Raw genomic sequence first — 21,734 nt, forward strand, 5'->3', positions numbered from 1 at the left:
TCAGCTCTAACCTGGTTTATTTGAAAAGGGCAGAGGTCGTAACAGGGTAGCAAACACAGCATGTGTGTGCCTGGACACATCCACACTCCCAGGCACTGGACACTGTGGCATCAGGGGACACAGCTCCAGACCATCCCTGGGAATGTTTCTTGTGTATGGCTCTTTGATATCTCATGTCTGCAGCTGTGGGCCGCTGACTGCACTGTCTTCCGGCCCAGTGGCCCCCAGGCCATTCTAGTTGATGGAGTACACCTTGTTTGCATCATAACAGGCCTGGGTCAAATAAGCCCAGTCTTTCAGGGGCCACCAGTCTTTAGAGTAGTAGATGGCAGGGTAAGCATAGTGTGGGGTTTCCACATGGCTGAAGATTGCCTGGCTCCGGTCCCTGGCCACAGTGGGCAGGTAGAGCCGCAGCTTGTCCAGAAGGTGACCGGGCCAGAAGTGATTGGGGTGGGTGCATGAGGAACCACTGAGCCTCTTGGCCTTCAGCTTCCTGGAAAAGGAAAAGACACAGGGAAGGCTGCTGTGGCAGAGACTCCAGTCAGGGCTCCTTCTCAGCAGATGGCATGAGCCGCGACCATGCTCCACAGTACGGAAAGCACTAACACACTTCAAGTCTCCTCACCAGTGAGGACCCAGAGGTCTAGAGATCAAGATCGCACAGTGAGTGAGTGGCTAAGTTCAGGCCCCAGTCAGTGCTTCTTAAACCCAAACTTAGATGAGTGCTGTCCTTGTCTAGAGCAGTGGTTCTCAGCCTTCCTAATGCTGCGACCCTTTAATACAGTTCCTCACGCTGTGGTGACCCCCAGCCCTAAAATTATTTTGTTACTACTTCATAACTAAAATTTTGCTACTGTTACGAATCATAATGTAAATATCTGCGTTTTCTGCTGTTCTTAGGGGACCCCTGTGAAAAAGTCATTCGACCCCCTAAGGGGTCACAACCCACAAGTTGAGAATGGCTACTCTAGAGTAAATATCTGCATTTTCTGTTGTTCTTAGGGGACCCCTGTGAAAAAGTCATTCGACCCCCTAAGGGGTCACAACCCACAAGTTGAGAATGGCTACTCTAGAGGCTTTGCTTCCCCGACAGCCCCCTTACCTCACCCGTCCTGTGCAGGGCGGGCCTCACATGCTCTGGGCTAGTACCCAGCTGCTAAGCTACACCTAGCCCCATCTGGAAGCATTTGGATATCATGTCTGGACTCTAGCCTCAGGAGCCAGCCTCACTGGGTTCAGCTTCAGGTGTGGGACTGTGCATCAACATGGTCTCCTCTGACGGGGTCGTCCAGAGCAACTCAGGCTTGTTGGTCACAACGCAGGTGAGTTCACTTATAGGAGGCCCCAGAGCAGCCATGCAGGGCGCGCTCCGAATGCTCCTCTGCTGCCCCTTCGGCCAGCGGCACGGAGCCCCACGACAGTCCTGGGCTCTTGCCTGTGTGCACAGGTCCCAGAGCTGCCTCTGGTTAGAGGGGAGGCCAGCCCTTCTCGTCTTTATCCCCCACCCTCCTGGTGGACACACAGGACCACTACACACCTAGTGAATTCCTCGAACTCCTGAAAGTGCATTTTCTTGAGTTTCTTGGATGTTTTCCTAGTGGGGGATAGAGAGAGGCATTGTTAGAGAGAAACTCCAGGAGCCGGCAGTAGCGGCCCACACACCTTTAACCCCAGCACTCGGGAGGCAGAGGCAGGTGGGTCTCTGTGAGTTCGAGGCCAGCCTGGGCTACAGAGCGAGATCCAGGACAGTCAGGGCCACACAGAGAAACCTTGTCTCAAAAAACAAATGAACAAACAAACAAAAGACCCATAAAAGAAACTTCAGGAAAAGTAGGCTTTGGGGAGCAGGTGGGGGCCATTAAGGGGTGTGTTTCTGAGTCTCAGACCAGAGTGCTGAACATCTTTCTTGTGTGGTGAGGTCCTAGCTGTGTCTCCATACACCAAGGCACCGGGCTTAGCCAGATTGGTGGAGGGAAGAAAACCTTGGCTTTCTTTGTCTGTGGCAGGGAGGCCTCCAAAATAGTTGAAGTGTTCAGCAACTGGTAGATGCTGAAGCCTGACTCTCACTCCCGCTTCCAGAGGCCAAGGTCCTGGGACAAGCATGGTAAAGACTCACCCTCCATTCCTTAGCCCAGCAGGCATCACTAGCCAGATTCCTTCCCAAGCCCACATCTGGCTCAGAATCTCTGTTTGTTTTCTTCTGATACAAACGGTTGAACTCTGGGCCTTGTGTACTCTCTACCCTAGTACCTGGCCTCAGGATCTCCTACAATCTAGTCGCTAGTGATGAGAGAGAGCCAATGTCTCTCCTTTAGCTAGGGACCTACCTCTCTTTCTCTTTCACACCTATGGCTGGTCAAACACAAGCAAAAATCTCTTTCTTGGGCAGCCACTCACTTCCTGGATTCATGGCTTAGGAATTGGTGACAATCAGCCCCAGGTTAGGAGGCACATCTCAGAGGCTCTCTAAGCTACTGCCAGCCTGGGTCACGCTCAACACTTTGCAAGCCACAACTGCTGTGGGCCTAGACTGTCCCTGTACTCAAAACCACTTGGACAAGTGCAGCGTAAAGCATCAGCTACACCGTGGCCCTCATCTAACCTTCCCTGTGTGTAATAGGAGCGCTGCATCCACACCGAGGCTCAGATCACAGAAACTTGGCTATTGACCAGAAACCTGTCTGGTGTCCACTCTGCGGCACTGCATGCTGTCCCAGGCATTCTGCCACACCACCCCGTCTCTCTGCAAGGGATGCCATCTCCTTCTCCCCTCTGCAGTCACTACTGATGCTAGCCACAATAGTTGCCTCCTGCTTGGTCCACATCTGGTGGGAGCAGAGGGGGACTTGACTTGGGGTCCCTTCAAAGGAGGTGCCTTTCAGAGGACTCAGTCCAAGGGTCAGGGTAGCATGTCGTTTTCCCGGGGGCTACCAGCCTGTCTCTTGTTGGAGAAGGAGTGTACCTGCCACAGGGTGGCAGTGCAGGGAAGGAATTAGTCCCTGTCCTTTGCAGAGTCCCTAGGCTTCCGCGGCAGGGTGAGATAACACCCCCTTTGGATCTTTTCCATTGACCTTATGTGTATAAACCTGTGGTCAGGAGGGGAGCATGATCCTAAGACATGCACTAAGGGTGACATTTAGGACTGGTTAGTGGGAAGTGACCGATTAGGGGCACAGATACTGGCACAACATGACACCACATGCATGCCAGTGTCCAAGCCCCTGCAGCTGAAGGGACAGCCGGAAACTCAGCTTGTCTGTCTTCTTCGCCCCAAGCTTGCTGAGGCCATGGGTCCGGAATCCAATCCTCTCGTCTACATAATAGCCTCCAGGCTGCCGGATCGGGCGGACTTCTTCTCTCAGAGAAATTATCTTGTCTCCTGGATACAGTAGTGCTGTGGGCAGCAAGGAAGACAGCAGGTCCATTAGCCAAAGTTGTCTACTTTAGGGTCACATGGGAATGGTTAAAAAAAAATTCACACTTCTGTTTAAAAGATTACTTTTTCTGGGCCATCAAGACGTCTTGGCAAGTAGAGTAGTAAAGTTCATGTGGGGGGCTGGAAGACAACTTTGTGGAGTCCGTTCTCTCTACATCGCTGTGGATTCTGGGTACTGAACTTAGGTCATGAGGTTTGGTGACAAGTGCCTTTATCCACTGAGCCATCTCACTGTCCCTCAGCTTTGTAAGATTACATTTATCTATTTATTTATGTATTTATGTATTTATGTATTTATGTATTTATGTATTTATGTATTTATGTATTTATTTATTCTCTGTGTGGGTCTGTATCTAGGAGATATGGGGGCGGGGAGAGGGAGAGAGGGAGAGTACCACTAACGCACGTGGAGGTCAGAGGACAACTTGTAGGGTGGTAAGAGCTGGTTTTCTCTTTCCACTGAGTCCCAGGGATTGAACTTGGGTCATTAGGCTCACCATCAAAGCTGGGCCTGCTAAACCATCTTGCTAGCCCACCTTTTTATTTTCAGATGTTTGTAGGTTCATTGGAAATTGCAAAACACAGTAGGGTATAGAGTTCCCCTGAACTCTCCCACAGCTCCCTACAATGTGGCATGGCATTATCATGCAGTTAAGGAACAGAAGGGACTTTAGACAACCCTGCTCACCAGGGGACAGAGGGAAACCCGTTTGTTACAGCAAATTGGTTTGGAACTACTTAGCAAGCCTAGGTTGGAGGCAGGAAGATTCAACTAGACTTCACTAGGTTAATGCTTGGATGAATGTGTGTGTGTGTGTGTGTGTGTGTGTGTGTGTGTGTGTGTGTATACGCTTGATAAGCAATCTACCACTGAGCTCCATTCCCAGCCCTTAGAACTACTTTGGTAACTTTTTTTTGGGGGGGGGGGCTGGGTTTCGAGACATGATTTCTCTGTGTAGCTTTGGCTGTCTTGGAACTCGATCTGTAGACCAGGCTGGCCTTGAACTCTCAGAGATCCACCTGCCTCTGCCTCCTGAGTGCTGGGATTAAAGGTGTGCACCACCACTGCCCACCTGGCCTTTAGTAACTATTTTGATGGTGGTTTTCTCGTTGTTTTGAATTTGTCTTATAGGTGTGTGTGTGTGTGTGTGTGTGTGTGTGTGTGTCTACATGTTCATATGGGTGCGTGTGGGTAGGTGGGTACAAGTATGTGGAGGCAGAGCCTCATAACCCAGATCCCACCCCAATCTCACCTAAGGAGCCCACATGTCTCAGAGCCTGCGCCCTAGGAGTCCCACCTAGCGGTCAGGCTGTCTGCCTTCCCTCCGCCTCCTTCCCGGTGTCCCCACTGAAGGCCACAGTGGCTCGGCTGGGTGCATGCATGGGGAAGCCAGTGTCAGGCCAGCTCCACATTAGCCGTGGCTCAGGCCCCAGGCTCTCCCTTGAAGCAAGCCGCTACCTCTCATGAGGATGTCCTCAGTGAGCCGGAGACCGTAGGCCTCGCAGAGTTCCCAGCATCTCAGGTAGACCAGGAAGCTATCCCTGCGGTTCATGTTGAGCAGCTCCTCCATCTCCCCAGACAAGGTGGACGGCAGGCAGTGGTCATCAAAGTGCTTCGTCCCAGACCGAACCAGCCGGCAGCTCTCCACGTATTGGATGGAGGGGAGAAGGAGCTGCAGGAGAAGAAGCGGGGAGAACAGAGGGTGCTCCATCTTGTGTCTGTGACACTCATCCTAGCTGGGATGGAGGCAACCTAGCACCTCCTTCACCTCCCCGTGAGAGGCCCCCAGGAAGGAGAATGGTGTGTAGTGAGGTCCTGGGTGCTCGGATTATAGGGGCGTTTCACCACACCTAGCTGCTTACTGCACAGATGACAGACAAGGGCTGAGGGGAGGTGAGACCTTCCCAAGAGCTCCCCAACTAGCGGGTGTCAGTGCCAAGTCTTGAACCCTGGCTTGCCCAGTCCCCGAGCCCGTGCTAAAGAGGTACCTTGTGTTGCCTCCGCCTCTCTCGGTACCGCTTGCCCACATCCTCCATGTCTTCCTCTGTCATGGGCCGCCCCTCCATCTTTATATCAACCTCAGGCACCTTCAGCAGGTCCATCTTGGGAGGCTGCAGGGCTGGGACAGCCTGTTGCTTTTGGGAGGTATGCTTCAGGGAGGCTTTCCTCTGAGTCAAATCTAGAGTTGGAGGGAAAAATGGAAGGCCTAAGAGGGTGCCCAGCTGGGGAACTGAACCTGATGGCATAAGCAGATGCCAATATGCTCTTCTGTCCCTTCCCATATGTCCAGCCAGAGCTCATCTGAGGGCCACTGCTAATTTGTCCCCTCCATTGCTATGACGTCCTCCATCTGCATACACAAGACCCCTTCCCTCCTCCTTTCTCACCCTGTCACCTTGTTCCCACCAAGTGGCAAATAGAACCCTTATAAAATGGCAGCTGGGCATGGTGGCTCACACCTTCAATCCCAGCACTCTGGAGGCAGAGTGAGTTCAAGGTCAGCCTGGTCTATAAAGTGAGTTCTAGGACAGCTAGGACTATGACACAGAAAAAACCTGTCTCCAAAACCAAAAACAACAAACAAACGAAAAAATGTAAATAAGATCAACTTACGATCCTGGCTTCCCAGGGAACACATTCTAATAACAGACTCCTTTCCTGGACCACAGGACCTGCGGAATCTGTTTCAGCTGCCATCCTTCATCCTGTAGTCTCCCCTCACCATGCCATTCTCACCTCCTGTACCCTAAAAGTTCTCCCTGCCTCAGGCCCTTGACCTTGGCATTTCCACCTCTTGGACGCCCTTTGCAGACAATGGCTATGCACTGGTCACTCGGGGGTCAGACCGACACCTACAGCTCAGGGGCTTTGCCTGCCTACCATCCTGGCACTCACTCCAGCTGTCTCCAAGGCATCCATCTCTGTGGACATCACCTGATCACGTGCCAGCTGATGGCAGCAGAGCTTGGGCTAGCCCGTTGCAGTCTCCCAGTTCCTATGAGTGGGCCTAGCATTTGGGAGGTACTTCCAAAACGGGGACCACTTAAGGCATTCTGACCCCCTGCGATGGCCCTGGTGGCAGCCTCATGTTGAAGGGAAGTCTTGGCCTCACATCCTCCTGAGACTCCAGACAAGAAGCTTAGCCTCTCTGGACATTTGCTTCCTCCATGGAAACCATGCATAGCAACCCTAACCTCCAGACAGGCAGGATGCTGTGTTGTACAAATGCGACCAGCCCATATGGTGCCCTGGAAATACAGGCTCCTCCTCTTCTCTGAGTCCAGATGCCCAGCAGCTTGTTCCTTTAGACAAATTGAGAGGCCCTCCCCCAAGTCCACCTGACTTACCCAATGCCATCCTCCAGGAGCAAAGAGTTCTGGTGATGCTGAAATAGCACCAGCCAGCAGATAAATGCTGCCCGCCTTCAAGTCAAGATAAGGGGGATTTCTTTGATAAGCGGGGTGGGAGGGATGTATGTGTGTCGAAATCCTTCGACTACAGCTATTATTGCTGAGCACTGTGCTCTAGTGACTCCAGCCAGCTGTGAAATCACAGCAGCGCTGGGCATTCATAAGACTCGGGGAGGAGCAGAGCGGGGAAGTGCAACCCAGAGGAGGTGCTGACCCTGGGCTATTGAGGCTGTGAGGCTGCTTGGGTTTCCTGGGTTCTGATTGGTCAGGGACCCTCTTGGGAGTGGGGATGGGGTTGGGTGCCAGTGTGTCCACAGGACAGCCTTCAACAGAAAGTCTGAGATCTAGAACTAGGGCATTCACACTATGCAGGAGCCACCTAAGGGCACCACACCAGGGAGGACACTGCATACCTTTGGTGTGGCCATTCACCCCAACTCTAGAAACTTGGCTTCAACTTGGCACCCCTGCAAGGAAGACCCTTCAACTGCTTCCTTGTGGCTTTATTTCATCTCAAAGGGACAGAAACCCACCCCTCCCTAAAATGTGTCTGAGGTTAATTTCCTGCCAGCCTGGTGGAGAGGGGCAGAGCTAGACCCATTCCACTTAAATAAACGATGTTGCTCTGTTTGAAAGGGAACTGGAAGCTGGGAGAAGAGTGTTGCAGTTGTTTGTGGTTCCCCCCCCCCCAAACAATAATAAACTAAAAAAAAATAGGGGCTGAGGGGTGTTGATCAGTTGGTAGAGTGCTTGCCTAATGCACAGAGCCCTGAGTCCAACACCAGCAGCACATAAAAACCAGGCATGGTGGTGCACACCTGTATCCCAGCACTGGGGAGACAGAGGCAGGCGGATCTCTGAGTTCGAGGCCAGCCTGGTCTACAAAGTGAGTTCTGGGCCAGTCAGAGCTATGCAGAGAGACTTTGTCTCAAAACAAACAAAAAGATACAGGCGTGCACTGTAAATTCATAGCCCATATCAGAGAACCCTTTCTAGCTTGCCTCTTGCTGCTTTTGGACAGATGTAGCCCATACGCACTTGAGGGTAAATGTAACATGCACAACATCCCTACTTATAACATCCATGATGACAGAAAGCCCATACCAGTGAACTCCAAGTGGGTTCATTCAGTTTCTGAGCAAGCTGTTTTGGTTAACCTTTTCTTTCTTTTTTTCTTTTTCTTTTCTTTTTTAGATAAGGTCTCCTGTATTCCACACTGACCTCGAACTCTCTACATAGTCAAGGATGACCCTGAACTTCTGATCCTCCCACCTCTACCCCTGGTGTATGCGTTGCTAGGGATGGAGTCCTGGGCTTTGAACATGCTAGACAAGCACTCTGCCAACTGCTTTCCATCCCCGACTCTCAGCTTTGTTTTCAGTCAATCACTTATGTCCCTCTAAGGACAGAGGCTGGACTTCATCTTTGAATAGACAAAAGGGCAGCTGGGCCCTTGAGAAAATATCCGCTTCCTTGTTGACAAAGCTTGGCAAACCTATAAGCCAGAGAAGGAGGTGCCGCTGGAGGATGTAAATGCTGGGGAGAGCCAGCCTGGCTCTGAGGGCAGGAAGGGCACGTACACTCCCTGGCAGTGGGCAAGGTGCTTCTCTGTTGGGCCAGTGACCACTGCTTGTAGGTGCTGGCCAGAGCATCTGTGGTGATAGCGTTCTGTTTCCCGAGAGAGCCGAGGTAGATGACTATGTCCTCCAGCTCCTGGTTCTTCAGAGGAACTCCGATCTGAGGAGGCACAAGAGCTTCCTGAGGCCCACCTCACCCTTACCACCACCAGGCCTGGCCAACCTGCTCAACCCTCCAACTTCTTGCTGCCACAGGAACGCAGAGCCCCTGCCAGGCCCCTGGTGTACTCTGCAATTTACCATGCCTTGCTTTTGCCCACACAGTACCCTCTTTCTGCCTGAAAACTCCTATCCCTCCTTCAAAAGCAAGGCCAGATAAGCCTCCATCTTTACGGAGTCTTTTTCAGTTGATTAACATACTGGATAGAAAGAAAGTCATACATCCATCATTATCCACAAGGAACAAGTATGCCCGGCCTGACTGAAGTATCAGAAATTTATATGCCTTTTTCTTTGAAGGATATGATGGCCATTCTTGGTTGTCAACTTGACTACATCTGGAATTAACTAAACCCCAAGTGGCTGGGTACACCTGTGAGGAATTTTTCTTAATTAAATCATTTGAAATGGGACAATACACCACTAATCCAGACCTTTTGAGGTAGGAAGATCCACTTTAATCTGGGCCATGCCTTCTGCTGGCAGCCTATATAAAGGACACAGAAGAAGGGAGCTTTCTCTCTCTTGGCCTGCTTGCTCTTGCTCTACTTGGCAAGTCCATTCCTTGATTGGCATTAGAGCCTACTTCTTCCTTTGGGATTCAGGCATATACTGAAGATCAGCTGAGACTCCCAACCTTGTGTACTGAACAACCACTGGATTCTTGGACCTTCCATCAGGAGACTATTGGAATAGTCGGACCATAGCCTGTAAGCTGCTCTAATAGATACTATACATACATATATATTGCTATCTGTCTTGTTTCTCCAGAGACAATAGACAACGCTGGAGGTATGTAGTGCTTACCCGAAACACTGAATGTTCAGAAAGAAAAGTTTGAAAGGAAACGTAATTGTGATTATAATTATCTCTTCATTCTCTTTAGACAACAGTCATTGCTGAACTGTCCTTGGTCCAGCTCAGAACTGTCCTGGTGCTAAAGGACTTCATATTTCAACATTTTTGAAAGATTAGTTGGGTGTGATGGCTCACACAATTAATCCCAGCACTTGGGAGGAAGAGACAGGTGGATCTCTTTAAGTTCCAGGCCAGCCTGGTCTACAGAGTGAGTTCCAGGACAGCCAGGGTTATTATAGAGAAACACTGTCTGGAAAAATTATTTATTTTGTGTATAGAATGTTTTGCCTGTATATATGTAAGTGCACCATACGCATGCCTAGTGTCCAAGGAGGTTCAGCGAGGGTCTCAGATACCCTGAAACTGGCTACAGGGGATTGTGAGCTGTTGGGTGGGTATTGGGAACCAAACCTCGGTCCTCTGCAAGAGCAGCAAGTGATCTTAACTGCTAAGCCATCTCTCCTGGCCCAGAATTTAGTATTTAAAACAATTTTTTTTTTTGTTTTGGTAGTTGAAGACATTTACTTTTAAAAAGTGTTTTGGATGATGTTCATCATAAAAAGGTTTGAAAACTGGTTAATTGAAACTGTAAGTCAGGGTATATAGTTCAGTAGTAGCGAGCTTGATAGTATATGCAAGGTGCTGAGTTCAAGCCCCAGCTGGAGAGACAGATAGGGACTCACAGTTAAGAATGTATGCTGCTCTTTCAGAGGACTTGGGTTTGGTTCCTAGTACCTACATCTGGCTGCTCATAACCATTTGTAACTTCAGCTCTAAAGATCGGATGCCCCCTTTTGGCTTCTGCTGGCACCAGCATACATGTACAGATGTTCTCACACAGACACACACATATACATAATAAAAAAAAAAAGGAAGCCGGTCAGTGATGGCACACACCTTTAATTCCAGCACTCGGGAGGCAGAGGCAGGTGGATCTCTGTGAGTTCAAGGCCAGTTCCAGGACAGCCAGAGCTGTAACACAGAGAAACCCAAAACAAACAAACAAATTTTAAATGGGCAGGAGAGATGGCAGCAGTTAAGAGCAGCCACTGCCCTTGCAGAGGACCCCAGCTCAGTTCCCAGCTCTAATGTGGTGGCTCACAACCATCTGTAACTCCAGTTCTAGGGGATCTGATGCCCTCTTCTGGCCTCTGGGTCATTGCATCCATAAGGTGCAAATACACAGGCAAAATTTCATAGGTAGGAAATACATGTGAATAAATCTTTAAAAAAAAGATATAGGTAACAATGTCTGCCTTTTAAGGACATCTTGATTTGAAAATACACAAACATTTAATTCATCTAAGCCAGCAAGCTTTTTCTAGAAGAAACTAGACATATTTTGGGTTTTGTGAGTCACAGGGGCTCTGCCATTGTGTCATGGAAGTCCCCATAGCCATTCATAGATGAATGAGTGTGGCTGTGTTCAACAAAAGTGGTTTTTTTGTTTTTCTAAAGAGGCAGGCTGGAGTTAATACATGGGCCCAGATCCTGCGCTAGACTAACAGAACTTCCAAAGATGATGGAAACGTCTGCCCTATCTGGTCCAATAGAGGAGCCGCTGACCGCACATGGTTTTTCAAGAATATGGTGTGATGGTTAATATTTAATGCCAGTGTGACAGGATCTGGGATTATCTGTGAGACAAACCTTCAGGCACACTGGTGAGGGGTTATTTAGATTAAGGTAGCCTCTGGGCATACCTGTGGGTTATTTATTGTCTTGATTAGCTTAATTAAAGTAGAAAGACCCACCCTGAAGGGGGAAAGCATCAGAAGAGGTTCCTAGAGTTACAGGTAGCTGTGGGCCGCCTGATGTGGGTGCTGGGAACTGAACTCTGTCCTCTGGAAGAGCAACAAGTGCTTTACCCACCGAGCCATCTCTCTAGCACCAGGCACAGTATTGGCTTTTGCTTAGAGTGATGCAGGCCTTGTGCATGCTAAACACAGGCTCTACCACTGAGCTGCACTCCGTACATGGTAGAGGGTTTTGTTGTTTGTCTCGTGTGTGCACATGGATGTTTTGTGCTGCATGTACATTTGTGCACCATGTGCATGCAGTGCATGTGGAAGCCAGGAGAGGGCATTAGATCCTCTGGAAGTGGAGTTACAGGTAGTTGTTAGCTGCCATGTAGGGGCTGGAAACTGAGCCTGGGTCCTCCGCAAGAGCCGTCTCTCTGGGTTAGCCTGGGGTAGAGGTGGTTTTGAGGCGTGGTCTGACTGTGGGTTGTGTCATGTTTCCCAGTGTGGTTTTGCAAGTATGAGGCTGGTAGTGTGAACCCGTGTGCCTGTCCCTCAGGACCCCAGAGCCTCATGGAGGGAGAGCATACCCCAGGCCCAGTGGAGAAGCTCGTACTTACTGCCTTCAGAGCCATGATAAATTCCTCCCTGGAGATGCGCTGGTTCTCGCCCCGCTCTCCCTTGTTAAATACCTCCAGGATCTTGATCTTTCGGCTACGCAGGTAGGCGTACAAGTCCGCCAGGACAGAAGGTTTGGGCAGGCGCAGCTGGGGTGCAGGTTGACGGATAGGTCTGGGAGCTTTGCCCTGGGAGAGGCAAGAGTGAGGCAGATAATTGGACTGCTTAGATGTACATATCCCTAGCCCTCTAGTTAAAATTTAATCTCACTGCAGAACCCAAAGATGGACTGGAGGGGAGGATGCATTGTACATCTTTGTCCCTGTTTTCAATGTGGCCAGATTGAATAAATCTCCTTTATCTGTTCTTTATCATTAATTAGGTTGCTTTAATCAGCTTATTGAGGATGGGTGACTGAATTTCTCAGGGTAGAAACCATGACTCCAAGTTAGGTCATGCCATCACAAGGTAGCCCTCCTCCTCACCCTAACCTCAGATGTGATCCTCAAACTAGCCCACAATCACTGGTTAGCGCCTCTCTCTCCAGCGGACAGGTGTCCATGATCAAGACCGACTGCTGGTGTGCCCCAGATGGGGTGCTTTTAAAGCACATCTACGTGTTCTCAGACTTTCCCCTGGCCAAGACGGAACCCCTTTTCTATCCCCATGGTGTACCCTTCTGACATGGTGCAATATCAAGAGTAGAGCCTAGGGTATAGCAGCACTATGATTTCCCCCCTCTCTGTTCTGGGAGATTCACTCTGGGGGCAGCTAGCCACCTTATTGTGAGGACTTGTATGCAGCCTCTGGGAGGTCCCTGAGGGAGGCAATGAAACCTCTGGTCAGTAGTCGTTTGAACAAGCTTGTCCTCGGGTCTGCAGTCTCATGATATAGAGACAAAGCTTCCCAGCTAGAGTCACAATAATAAGTATTTGTTCCTTTAAGTCACTCTGGGGTACTTGTTATGCAAGAGATAACTCATACACCTTCCTTTGGGGATTTGCTTTTGCTCCTCTGGAGAAAAGGGGCAAACTACCTTGTTCTGTCTAATCCAAGGGAACAAAATGTCACCATACTCCTGAAGCCTTCAGCATCTTCTGGCCACAGGGCTTCTCACCTTGGGTTTCTTGATTGAAACCAAAGTTTCTTTGGGGGCTTTTGGCTCCTGGCGAATCAAGAGCAGAACCTTGGCCTCTGATGGTGTGATGGTGGGCTTATTCTCCAGCCATGTCTTGACATCACCAAATGACTCCAGCTGCCTCCGGAGCTTTGCCCTCTGGCTCAGCCAGACCTTCCTGTCCACTGGTGGCTGTTGGATGTCTTTAATATCCAAAGTTTTGAAGGTAGGTATGAGTGGAGGGGGAGCTTGAGGAGGCACCGTGGGGTGGGCTGGTGCCTGGTCCTTTGTCCCAGGCACAATGATGATTCGTCTGCGCCTTTGTGGCAGGTGGAAGTCTTTCTTTTTGAACTGCCTGAAGCAGTGAGCAGTGACCAGCTCAGGATTGAAGACAGGCCCCTGGCTGGTGGTTCCATAGAAGTCATCATCTATGGAGGTGAAAGACTGGAATGCCCCTTGGGAGAAGAGGGTTACAAGATGAGTTCCTTTTTGGAAGAGGACTAACAGGAGCCAGGGACAGGGAAACTGTTGTAGGGGCTGGTTGTGTATCAGGGCACCTGGTTCCTCCCTGGCTCTGTCACTGCGTCATGATGGTGAAGGAACCGATGTTAGCTAATGTGACCTGTGTCCCAACTCCCAACTACACTCTGCTCGTGCTCCAAAGACTCTGACCCTAGGCACCACAGCGCCCTCTGGTGGGAGCAAAGGCAAATCCAGAGAGCTTGGGTCTGAGTGCTGGCCTGCTTCCTGCTCAATCTCTGTGTCTCACTTTTCATCTGTAAGATGGGGATAATGGATACCTAATTTTTCAGGCGATGGAGGTGTTTATTAGAGTTGCTTTGTACATAAGTGTGCTGCTATACATGTATCTATATGCACATATGCATACACACATCTATGTTTACTACATACAAGTTCTCTTCTTCATGGTGCTAAGGCTTAATTAAACCCAGGGCCTGGTGCTTGTTGGAGAAGTACTGTGCTACTGAGCTACATTCCTCAGCCCCTAACTTGCAATGGTGTGGCAGGTGGGCAAGTGAGACAGCTCAGTGGATAAAGGCACTTTCTTCCAAGTTGGACAACTTGTGTTCAATCCCTGGAACCCATATGGTGGGAGGAAAGAACAGACTCCCACAAATTACCCTTTGCCCACATTGGCACTGTGGCCCAAGCCGTTCTCTACCTGCTGAAATAAATATATGTAAAAATGAATTAGGGAGTTGGAGAGATGACTCAGTGGTTAAAAGCACTGGCTGCTCTTTCAGAGGATCTGGGTTCGATTCCCAGCACCCACATGATACTACACAACCATCTGTAACCCTAGTTCCGGAGGGTCTGTCACCCTTTTCTGGCCTCTAAGAGCACTGCATACACATTCTTCACAGACATACTTGCAGGCAAAACATCCATACGCATAAAAGCTATAGTAGACCCTCTGTGATGTTATTAATGGAGACAGTTAGGCATCCTGGGGGCAAAGTCACCCTCCTCCCAAGAAAGGACTGGCTGAGCTGTCTTACAACTTACCTGCCTTCTGTCATGTGCTTTTCTAGAACTTGGCCTATGGGGAGGTCTGTGGTGCGTTTTCTTGATTGATGATTGATGTGGGAGGGCCCAGCTCACTGTGGGTGGTGCCACCCCTGGGCTGAGCAAGCTGTAAGGAGCAAGCCAGTAAGCATCACTCCTCCATTGTCTCTGCATCAGCTCCTGCTCTGACTTCCCTGGATGATGATCTATAAGCTATAAGATGAAATAAACCTTTTCCTTCCCAAGTTGCTTTTGGGCATGGTGTTTTATCACAGCAATAGAAACATAACTAAGACACCACTGCTTGCACTCGGAGCTGCACTCTGGTGGCCCTCACACTGTTGGACACTTTGCTTAAAGTCTCCAGTTGAGCCTGGTGCGCGGCTTCTCCAGCTGACAGGACCTCCCCACATTTCCCATTAGCTCAGTTCATTAATAACTGCTTAAGGGGTGGGGGGCTTCCTGTTTGAGACTCCTGGTGCAGTGCTTTGGTTTTCTAGCAAACAGCTTATTCTCTGCTGGAGTCCTGGCTGCACCACAGTGCTTACATGTAATGGGAATTTGGTAAACAGTTCATGAATGACAAATGTAGACATGAGGTTGGTGCTACGACTGACCATACTTTTCAGAGAAGAGACACCGAGGCCCAAAGTCCCTGGGCTGATTACTAACAGAGCTTAATTAGCCCCACAGACAAGTTCTTTTGTTTTAGGATTTCTTTTAGTTTATGTGTGTGAATGTTTTGTGTGCATGTATATATGTGCACCACATGTGTGTGCAGGGCCAACAAAGGCCAGAAGGTGTTAGAATCCCTGGAACTGGAGTTATAATTGGTTGTGAGTGTGGGTGCTGGGAACTGAAGTTGGGTCCTTTGCAAAAAGCTCCTTTTTTTTTTTTTTTTTAAGATGTATTTATTTATTATGTATATAGTGTACTGTCCACACATATGCCTGCAGGCCAGAAGAGGGCACCAGATCTCATTATAGATGGTTGCGAGTCATCATGTGGTTGCTAGGAATTGAACTCAGGACCTCTGGAAGAGCAGCCAATGCTCTTAACCTCTGAACCATCTCTCCAGCCCCCCACCCCCAGCAAGTACTCTTAACCACTGAAACATCTCTCAAGTCCCCAGAGCCAAGCTCTTAGCTATTTGCTGTCACCCAGCAGCAACTTGATCCTCATATCTCAAGACTTTCATTTCTAAATAGTTTGTGCCACCTCCCCATCCCCCCCCCTCCCACCCCACCCCACCCCACCCCCGCACACTCCTGGGGCCGCAGATTGGACACAGCACACTCTTACGGGCCCCTCACCTGTATTTGTATCAACAGATCTGACTGACTCACGCACAGGCAGCCCAGCTCACACACATACTGCCCCCAATTCCTTCACCTAATTATCTCTAACTTACTTTGCAGGCTTAGCTCAGGCATCATCATCCCTTGAAGTCTTCACAGCTCTTCTTTCCCACTCCCTTGGGGTCCCTACAGCCCCCACATTTAGTCTCACCACAGCATGGTTTGAGCCAAGGTAGGCCAGGATACCCCACTTTCCCAAATGCTGGGAAGACAGGCTTTCATCACCAAGGCTGGCTTCTTAGTGCTCGTGGAGTTAACACACCTCCTGCCTGCCATGGCCTAAAGCTCTTTGCCCCTCTTCTCCTGATTTCTCACCTGCCTTGTCCTCTTGTCTACGTTGCTCCTTTCTGCTCAGTCATGTCTCCATGCTCCTTGCCTGGCCCTTGGGTTCCATTTACCCAATTGCTGTGTACTCCAAAGGGCATGGTTTCCCTTCCAGATTCCTATCCTGAGGTTCACAGTAGAGGTGTGGTGGTTTAAATGAGAATGGCCCCTTTGGGCTCACAGATTTGAATACTTAGGAAGTGGAACTGTTTGAAAGGATTAGGAGGTGTGGTCTTGTTGGAGGAAGTGTGTCACTGGAGGTGCGCTTTGAGGTTTTTGTTTTGTTTTGAGACAGGGTTTCTTTGTGTGGCCCTGGCTGTCCTGGAACTAGCTCTGTAGACTAAGGCTGACCTTGAACTCACAGAGATCTGCCTGCCTCTGCTTCCCAAGTGCTGGGTGGCATTGAGGTTTTATTTATTTTTTATTTTTTTAAAAATATAAGCCGGGCGGTGGTGGCGCACGCCTTTAATCCCAGCACTCGGGAGGCAGAGCCAGGTGGATATCTGTGAGTTCGAGGCCAGCCTGGGCTACCAAGTGAGTTCCAGGAAAAGGTGCAAAGCTACACAGAGAAACCCTGTCTCGAAAAACTAAATATATATATATATATATATATATATATATATATATATATATATATATATATATATAATTTATTTATTTTTATTTTATTTGCATTGGTGTTTTGCTGCATGTATGACTATGTGAGGATGTCAGATCTTGAGTTACAGATGGTTGTGAGCTGCCATATGGGTGCAGGGACTTGAACCCAGGTCCTCTGGAAGAGCAGTCAGTGCTCTTAACCACTGAGCCATCTCTCCAGCCCCGGCATTGAGGTTTTAAAAGCCCACACTAGGTCCAGTCTCTCTCTGGATCAGGGTGTAGCTCTCAGCTACCTCTGCTACCATGCTCCCTGCCATGATGATAATGGACTAAGCCTCTGAAACTGTAAGCCAGTCCCCATTAAATGCTTTCTTTTTTATAAGAGCTGCCTTGAAGAGCTGTGTCTCCTCACTGCAATAGAACAGTGACTAAGACAGCAGCTAACATCCCAGCCACCAGTGGCCTGCTCACCAGCCCTTCTTCATGGCACATCTTTCTAGTGCTCTTCATGGCTGTGACCATCCACAGGGGGTGGTCTCCTGCAGTGACAGGCTGAGGCTTCCATCTTCTTATTAGAAGAGATGGTGGAACTAGAATGGAAAGCGCTGTGTTCCAGCTCCTGCCCAGGTCAAGTGTGCTCTCTGATGTCAATGGCCGTCACTGCTGACTTTACTTCTGTTTGTACATTCCCAGGGACACAAAGAACTTCACCGTGGACCCTGAATGCTAGAAGACTCCATTCACTGACCCAAATGTGTTTTCCAGGAGCACCTACCCGAGGGTCCTAACTGGTCTCAGAAAACACACTCATTCTTCTTTAATGACTTACACCTCTTAGCTGCTGCCTCCCTTTCTGGCCACCATCCTAGGCTCCTGTCGTCCTGCTCACTCCTGAGCATCAACACTTTACACTGGACAGCCACTTCCCCCTACTCACGTCTGCACTGAGGACCCCCATCCCAGCATTGCCATGCCTCTAGATGCTCTGAAAACATCTCACTCCAATAGTTTAGAGGGTCTTAGGTGTCCACCAACTAAGATTAAATATGTTCCCCGGTTCCAGTACCATCTAACCAGGTCCCCCAGACACCCTACATCTCCATGAAAAATACCCTCACTTACCAAGGTCTACGGATGTCAAGCTGAATGTCACCTCACGTTTACTTTTCTCCTCAGCTTTTGGGGGCTGCAGTAGCTTGGCTCCTCTCTTTTGCCTCCCAGTGTATTTGGCCGGGGTTTCTGGCAGACCCTGACTGTGTGCAGGGGAAAGGTGGCCAGGGGAATCAGCATTACTCGGTGAAGCATCAGATGTTTGGGGAGGAGGCTTGCTGAGGACTGGGGTCTTCAGGCCAGCTGGCCTCACACCTCTTCTCTTCTGTCTGTGTCCTCCACCTTTCAAGTTGCAGCATTTTGCCAAGAACTTTACTGGGGACTGACAGCTGACTTCTCTAGGTCTCTTCTTCAATATAGGACCCATTGTTGTCCAACCCAGAAATATGCAGGGTCCCAGGCACAACAGCCCTGGCTCTGATTCCAAGCCAGGTGACTAGGCCTGCTCCTCAAGCTAAGTCTGGGCATGGGAATCCTGGAAGAGGTCGTGACCTACTGGAACTCCTGGCAACCCTTCTCTCGCAGAGCTGAGACGGCACAATGAGGCTTCCAGCCTATCCTGGCCCTCTCCCAATGGCTTTGCCGTGGGGAGCCAGCGGGTTCCTGCAATGGCGCTGTGGAGCAGGCCCCAGGCTTAGCCATTTGGTGCAACAGCTTCAAGTTTTGCAAAAGGTAACCCGTTACTGAGCGAGTAAGCCCCGTTGTCATAACTACAGATGCTCTGAACCGATTGGCTGAGCGCTTCCACGTGCTGGAAGCCGGCGGGGAGAGAACCAGGAAGCTGGCAGTGTCAGAGACCGACTTAGCCCCACGCATGCGCGGGCGCCTCCTGTGAGGAATCACACCTATACCCCATGTGGCTCCTGAATCGGAAGTGAAAAAAAATTCCCCTATTTTGTTTTCTGGCAGATCTCCCCATCTTTAGGCTTCACTTTTCTCACTCAAAGAGCGTTACACTCCATTGGGCTATGAGAAGCCTGGTCAGTCAAGGTCAAATAAAAGATATTTGGTACTGTAACAGGGTGCTATGGTCTGGAACCACAGTTAGGACCTATATCCCAGCGCTGAGACGGGCAGGACGACAGAACAAGTTTGAGGCCAGCTTGTGTTACATGACGAGTCCCAGGCCAGCCAGAGATACACAGTGAGAAACTGTCTTTAAAATCTAAACCAGAGCAGAGCAGCAGTGGCGCAGGCAGATCTCTGTGAGTTCGAGGCCAGCCTGGTCTACAAAGTGAGCTCCAGGACAGGCACCAAAACTACACAGAGAAACCCTGTCTCAAAAAACACCCCCCCAATAATAATAATAATAATAATAATAATAATAATAATAATAATAATAATAAAATCAAAACCAGAGACTGGGAACCAGTCCTAACAATAAACCTTTGAAATGTCCACCTACAGGTGAAATACGGGGTGTTCATGCAAAGACACTTGAAGTACTGCCACATGCTACATGGAGGACTCCAGTTAATGAAAGAAGCCACTCAGAAGCCTCACACTGTATGGTTCGATTCCTGGTGACCAGGGATGAGTGGGGAGAAAGGATTAACTGTTAACTAGAATGGGGTTTCCTTTTGGGTGATGGAATGTCCTGGAACTAGCTAGCGATAGTGACTGTGTGGTACTTCAGATGTGCTAAAAGCAAAACAAAAACCACTTAACTGAACACTTAAAAATCTTATTCTGGCCAGGTATGGTGGCACACAGGAGGATCTCTGAGTTGGAGGCAAGCCTGGTCTACACAGAAAGATTCTGTTTCAAATAACAAAATTATTTTGTACTGCGGGCACTGAGCCCTAGACTTGTGCGTGCCAGGCAAACACAACTGTTGAACTATGTCTCTGACCCTAAAACGGTCATTTCTAAACTTTATGTCAAAAAACAAAGATCAACATTTGAACAAGTTCTCTGTGCTGGGGCCCACCTTCAGCAGACGTAACATCTTCCTTTAAACATTTACAAAACCATGAGAACAAGGCTGCAGGGTTTCACTGAGATATGAGGAAAGACACGGAGACCTGATCTTAGCTGCTGAAAGGGAAGAGGCAGGCCTGGAACCCCAGCAACCAGCCAGGCAGAGCTCCCCTCCATGGTGACGGGGAGGGGTCTGTAAGTGGCCTTGCCCTGTAGCCTTACTTACCTCCCAGCTGACGTTTGGGAATTTTGCTGTACTACCTAACCTTAGCTGTGGCCCCGCGATGCCAAGATTTCTCCATACCGAGCTGCTTGTGTGTCTGTCCATCCTCACACTTACCCCCTTTTCTTCTCTTCCATTACTGTTTGCACCGTCCTCTCGTCCTGGGAGGTCTCTACAGAGCCTTTTCATCCTTCTGTCTCTCCCCAGCCCAGGGCTCTGCACTCGTGTGTGCTGCTGTGATGTCTGTGAAAATGTGATGGGTTATTGTGAAGTGGAAGGGGAGGTGTGGCCAGCTTTCCCGTTCTTTGGTCAGACTGCATCTCGCTTTACATTTTATGTGTACTTACTATTTCTATGTATGAATGCACACTACCCATGTGCCTGGTGCCAGGGGAGGGCAACAGATCCCCTGGAGCTGTGATCCTTCATGGAGATGCTGGGAACTGAACTGGACTACTCCGTTACCGCCGAGTCATCTCTCCAGCCCCAGCATCCCTCCTTAACAGCTGCTGTGTGCACCAGAGGGGAAAATCAATTAGCCTGCACCATAGCACATCTGCCTGTGCACATGCTATCCTACGACAAACAGCTTCCTGACAGTTGGTTTACTTTGCCTTCATTCGATTTAATTTTCAAACTAAACCTTAGAATGACAATTAAGACTTAATAATTTAGGACTTCATTTGGTGATTTCTAAGGCAAATGCTTTGAGGTTAGAACCATGATACTACACCACCTGTCATGGAAATGGCATTAAACATAAAAAGGTCCCATTCTTAACTGGGAGAGGAGATGAGATTTCACAAAGGATCAGGGTTAAGGGAGTGAGTTGCAATGGAACCACAGGCAGATAAGATGTTCACATTCTCACAGGGATGCTAAGGTCAAACCACAGTTCCAATGGGAGCCAATGGGAGTGGGAAAGAACACACACATGATGCCAAAGGACCAAACTTTTTTTTTTTTTTTCCAAGACAGGGTTTCTCTGTGTATTTTTGGTGCATTTCCTGGAATTCACTCTGTAGCCCAGGCTGGCCTCGAACTCAGAGAGATCTGTCTGCCTTTGCCTCCCGAGTGCTGGGATTAAAGGCATGTGCCACCACTGCCTGGCAGGACCTTCCTTTCTAATAAAAATGTTTTTATTAATTACCTAATGTACTGTGAAACCTATTTGTACATCAGATCTGAAAAATTCCATTAAACAGGGCTGGACGGTGGTGGCCAACACCTTTAATCTCAGTATTTGGGAGGCAGAGGTAGGCAGATCTCTGTGAATTTGAGGCCAGCCTGGTCTACAGAGATAGTTCTAGGACATCCTAGGTTACACAAAGAAACCCTTTCTCAAAAAAACAAAGAATTCCACTAAACAGGACAACCAGCCACTTCTCCAAACATAGCTTTTATATAATTTAACAAGTTTAGTTTATATTTTTTGATATGAAGTTCTGATGCATAGCCAAGGCTGCCCTCACTCACATAAGCCAAGCTGCCTTGAATTCACAGCAGTCCTCCTGCCTCAGTGTCCCCAGTGCTAGGATTTTACATATGCTCCCCAATGCCCCTGTTTATTTTCTTACTGTGCCACTGGTGGACCTTTAGGGTTTTGTTTTTTTTTGTTTGTTTGTTTGTTTGAGACAGGGTCTCACCATGTAGCCCACATTGTCCTAGAAACTACAATGTAGCCCAGGTTGAACTTG

General features: G+C 49.1%; 1 protein-coding gene and 1 long non-coding RNA gene across 3 annotated transcripts in view; one reads left to right on the top strand and one right to left on the bottom strand.

Moving 5' to 3' along the window:
- Positions 1-18,595, bottom strand: Efcab12 (EF-hand calcium binding domain 12). Of its 2 annotated transcripts, none has more exons than XM_059258427.1 (10): positions 18,327-18,595; positions 17,907-18,294; positions 12,976-13,430; positions 11,933-12,046; positions 8,428-8,584; positions 5,426-5,616; positions 4,896-5,109; positions 3,253-3,394; positions 1,538-1,594; positions 1-493 (listed from the first exon to the last, which is right to left on the bottom strand). In XM_059258427.1, the coding sequence occupies exons 1-10, from the start codon at positions 18,360-18,362 to the stop codon at positions 235-237; spliced, it is 2,013 nt and encodes a 670-aa protein (XP_059114410.1). In that variant the 5' UTR covers positions 18,363-18,595; the 3' UTR covers positions 1-234. The 2 variants fall into 2 exon arrangements, with proteins under 2 accessions (XP_059114410.1, XP_059114408.1); XM_059258425.1 differs by having other exon boundaries at positions 11,861-12,046; positions 18,327-18,594.
- The window catches only part of LOC131907315 (uncharacterized), an 8,731-nt gene continuing 5,393 nt past the window's right edge, over positions 18,397-21,734 (top strand). The window contains exons 1-2 of the long non-coding RNA XR_009378363.1: positions 18,397-18,566; positions 19,302-19,400. This is a non-coding gene — a long non-coding RNA (uncharacterized LOC131907315). The remainder of the gene's footprint in view (positions 18,567-19,301; positions 19,401-21,734) is intronic.

Source organism: Peromyscus eremicus, chromosome 3 (assembly GCF_949786415.1).
Source record: "Peromyscus eremicus chromosome 3, PerEre_H2_v1, whole genome shotgun sequence".
In the NCBI taxonomy this organism is placed as follows: Eukaryota; Metazoa; Chordata; class Mammalia; order Rodentia; family Cricetidae; genus Peromyscus; species Peromyscus eremicus.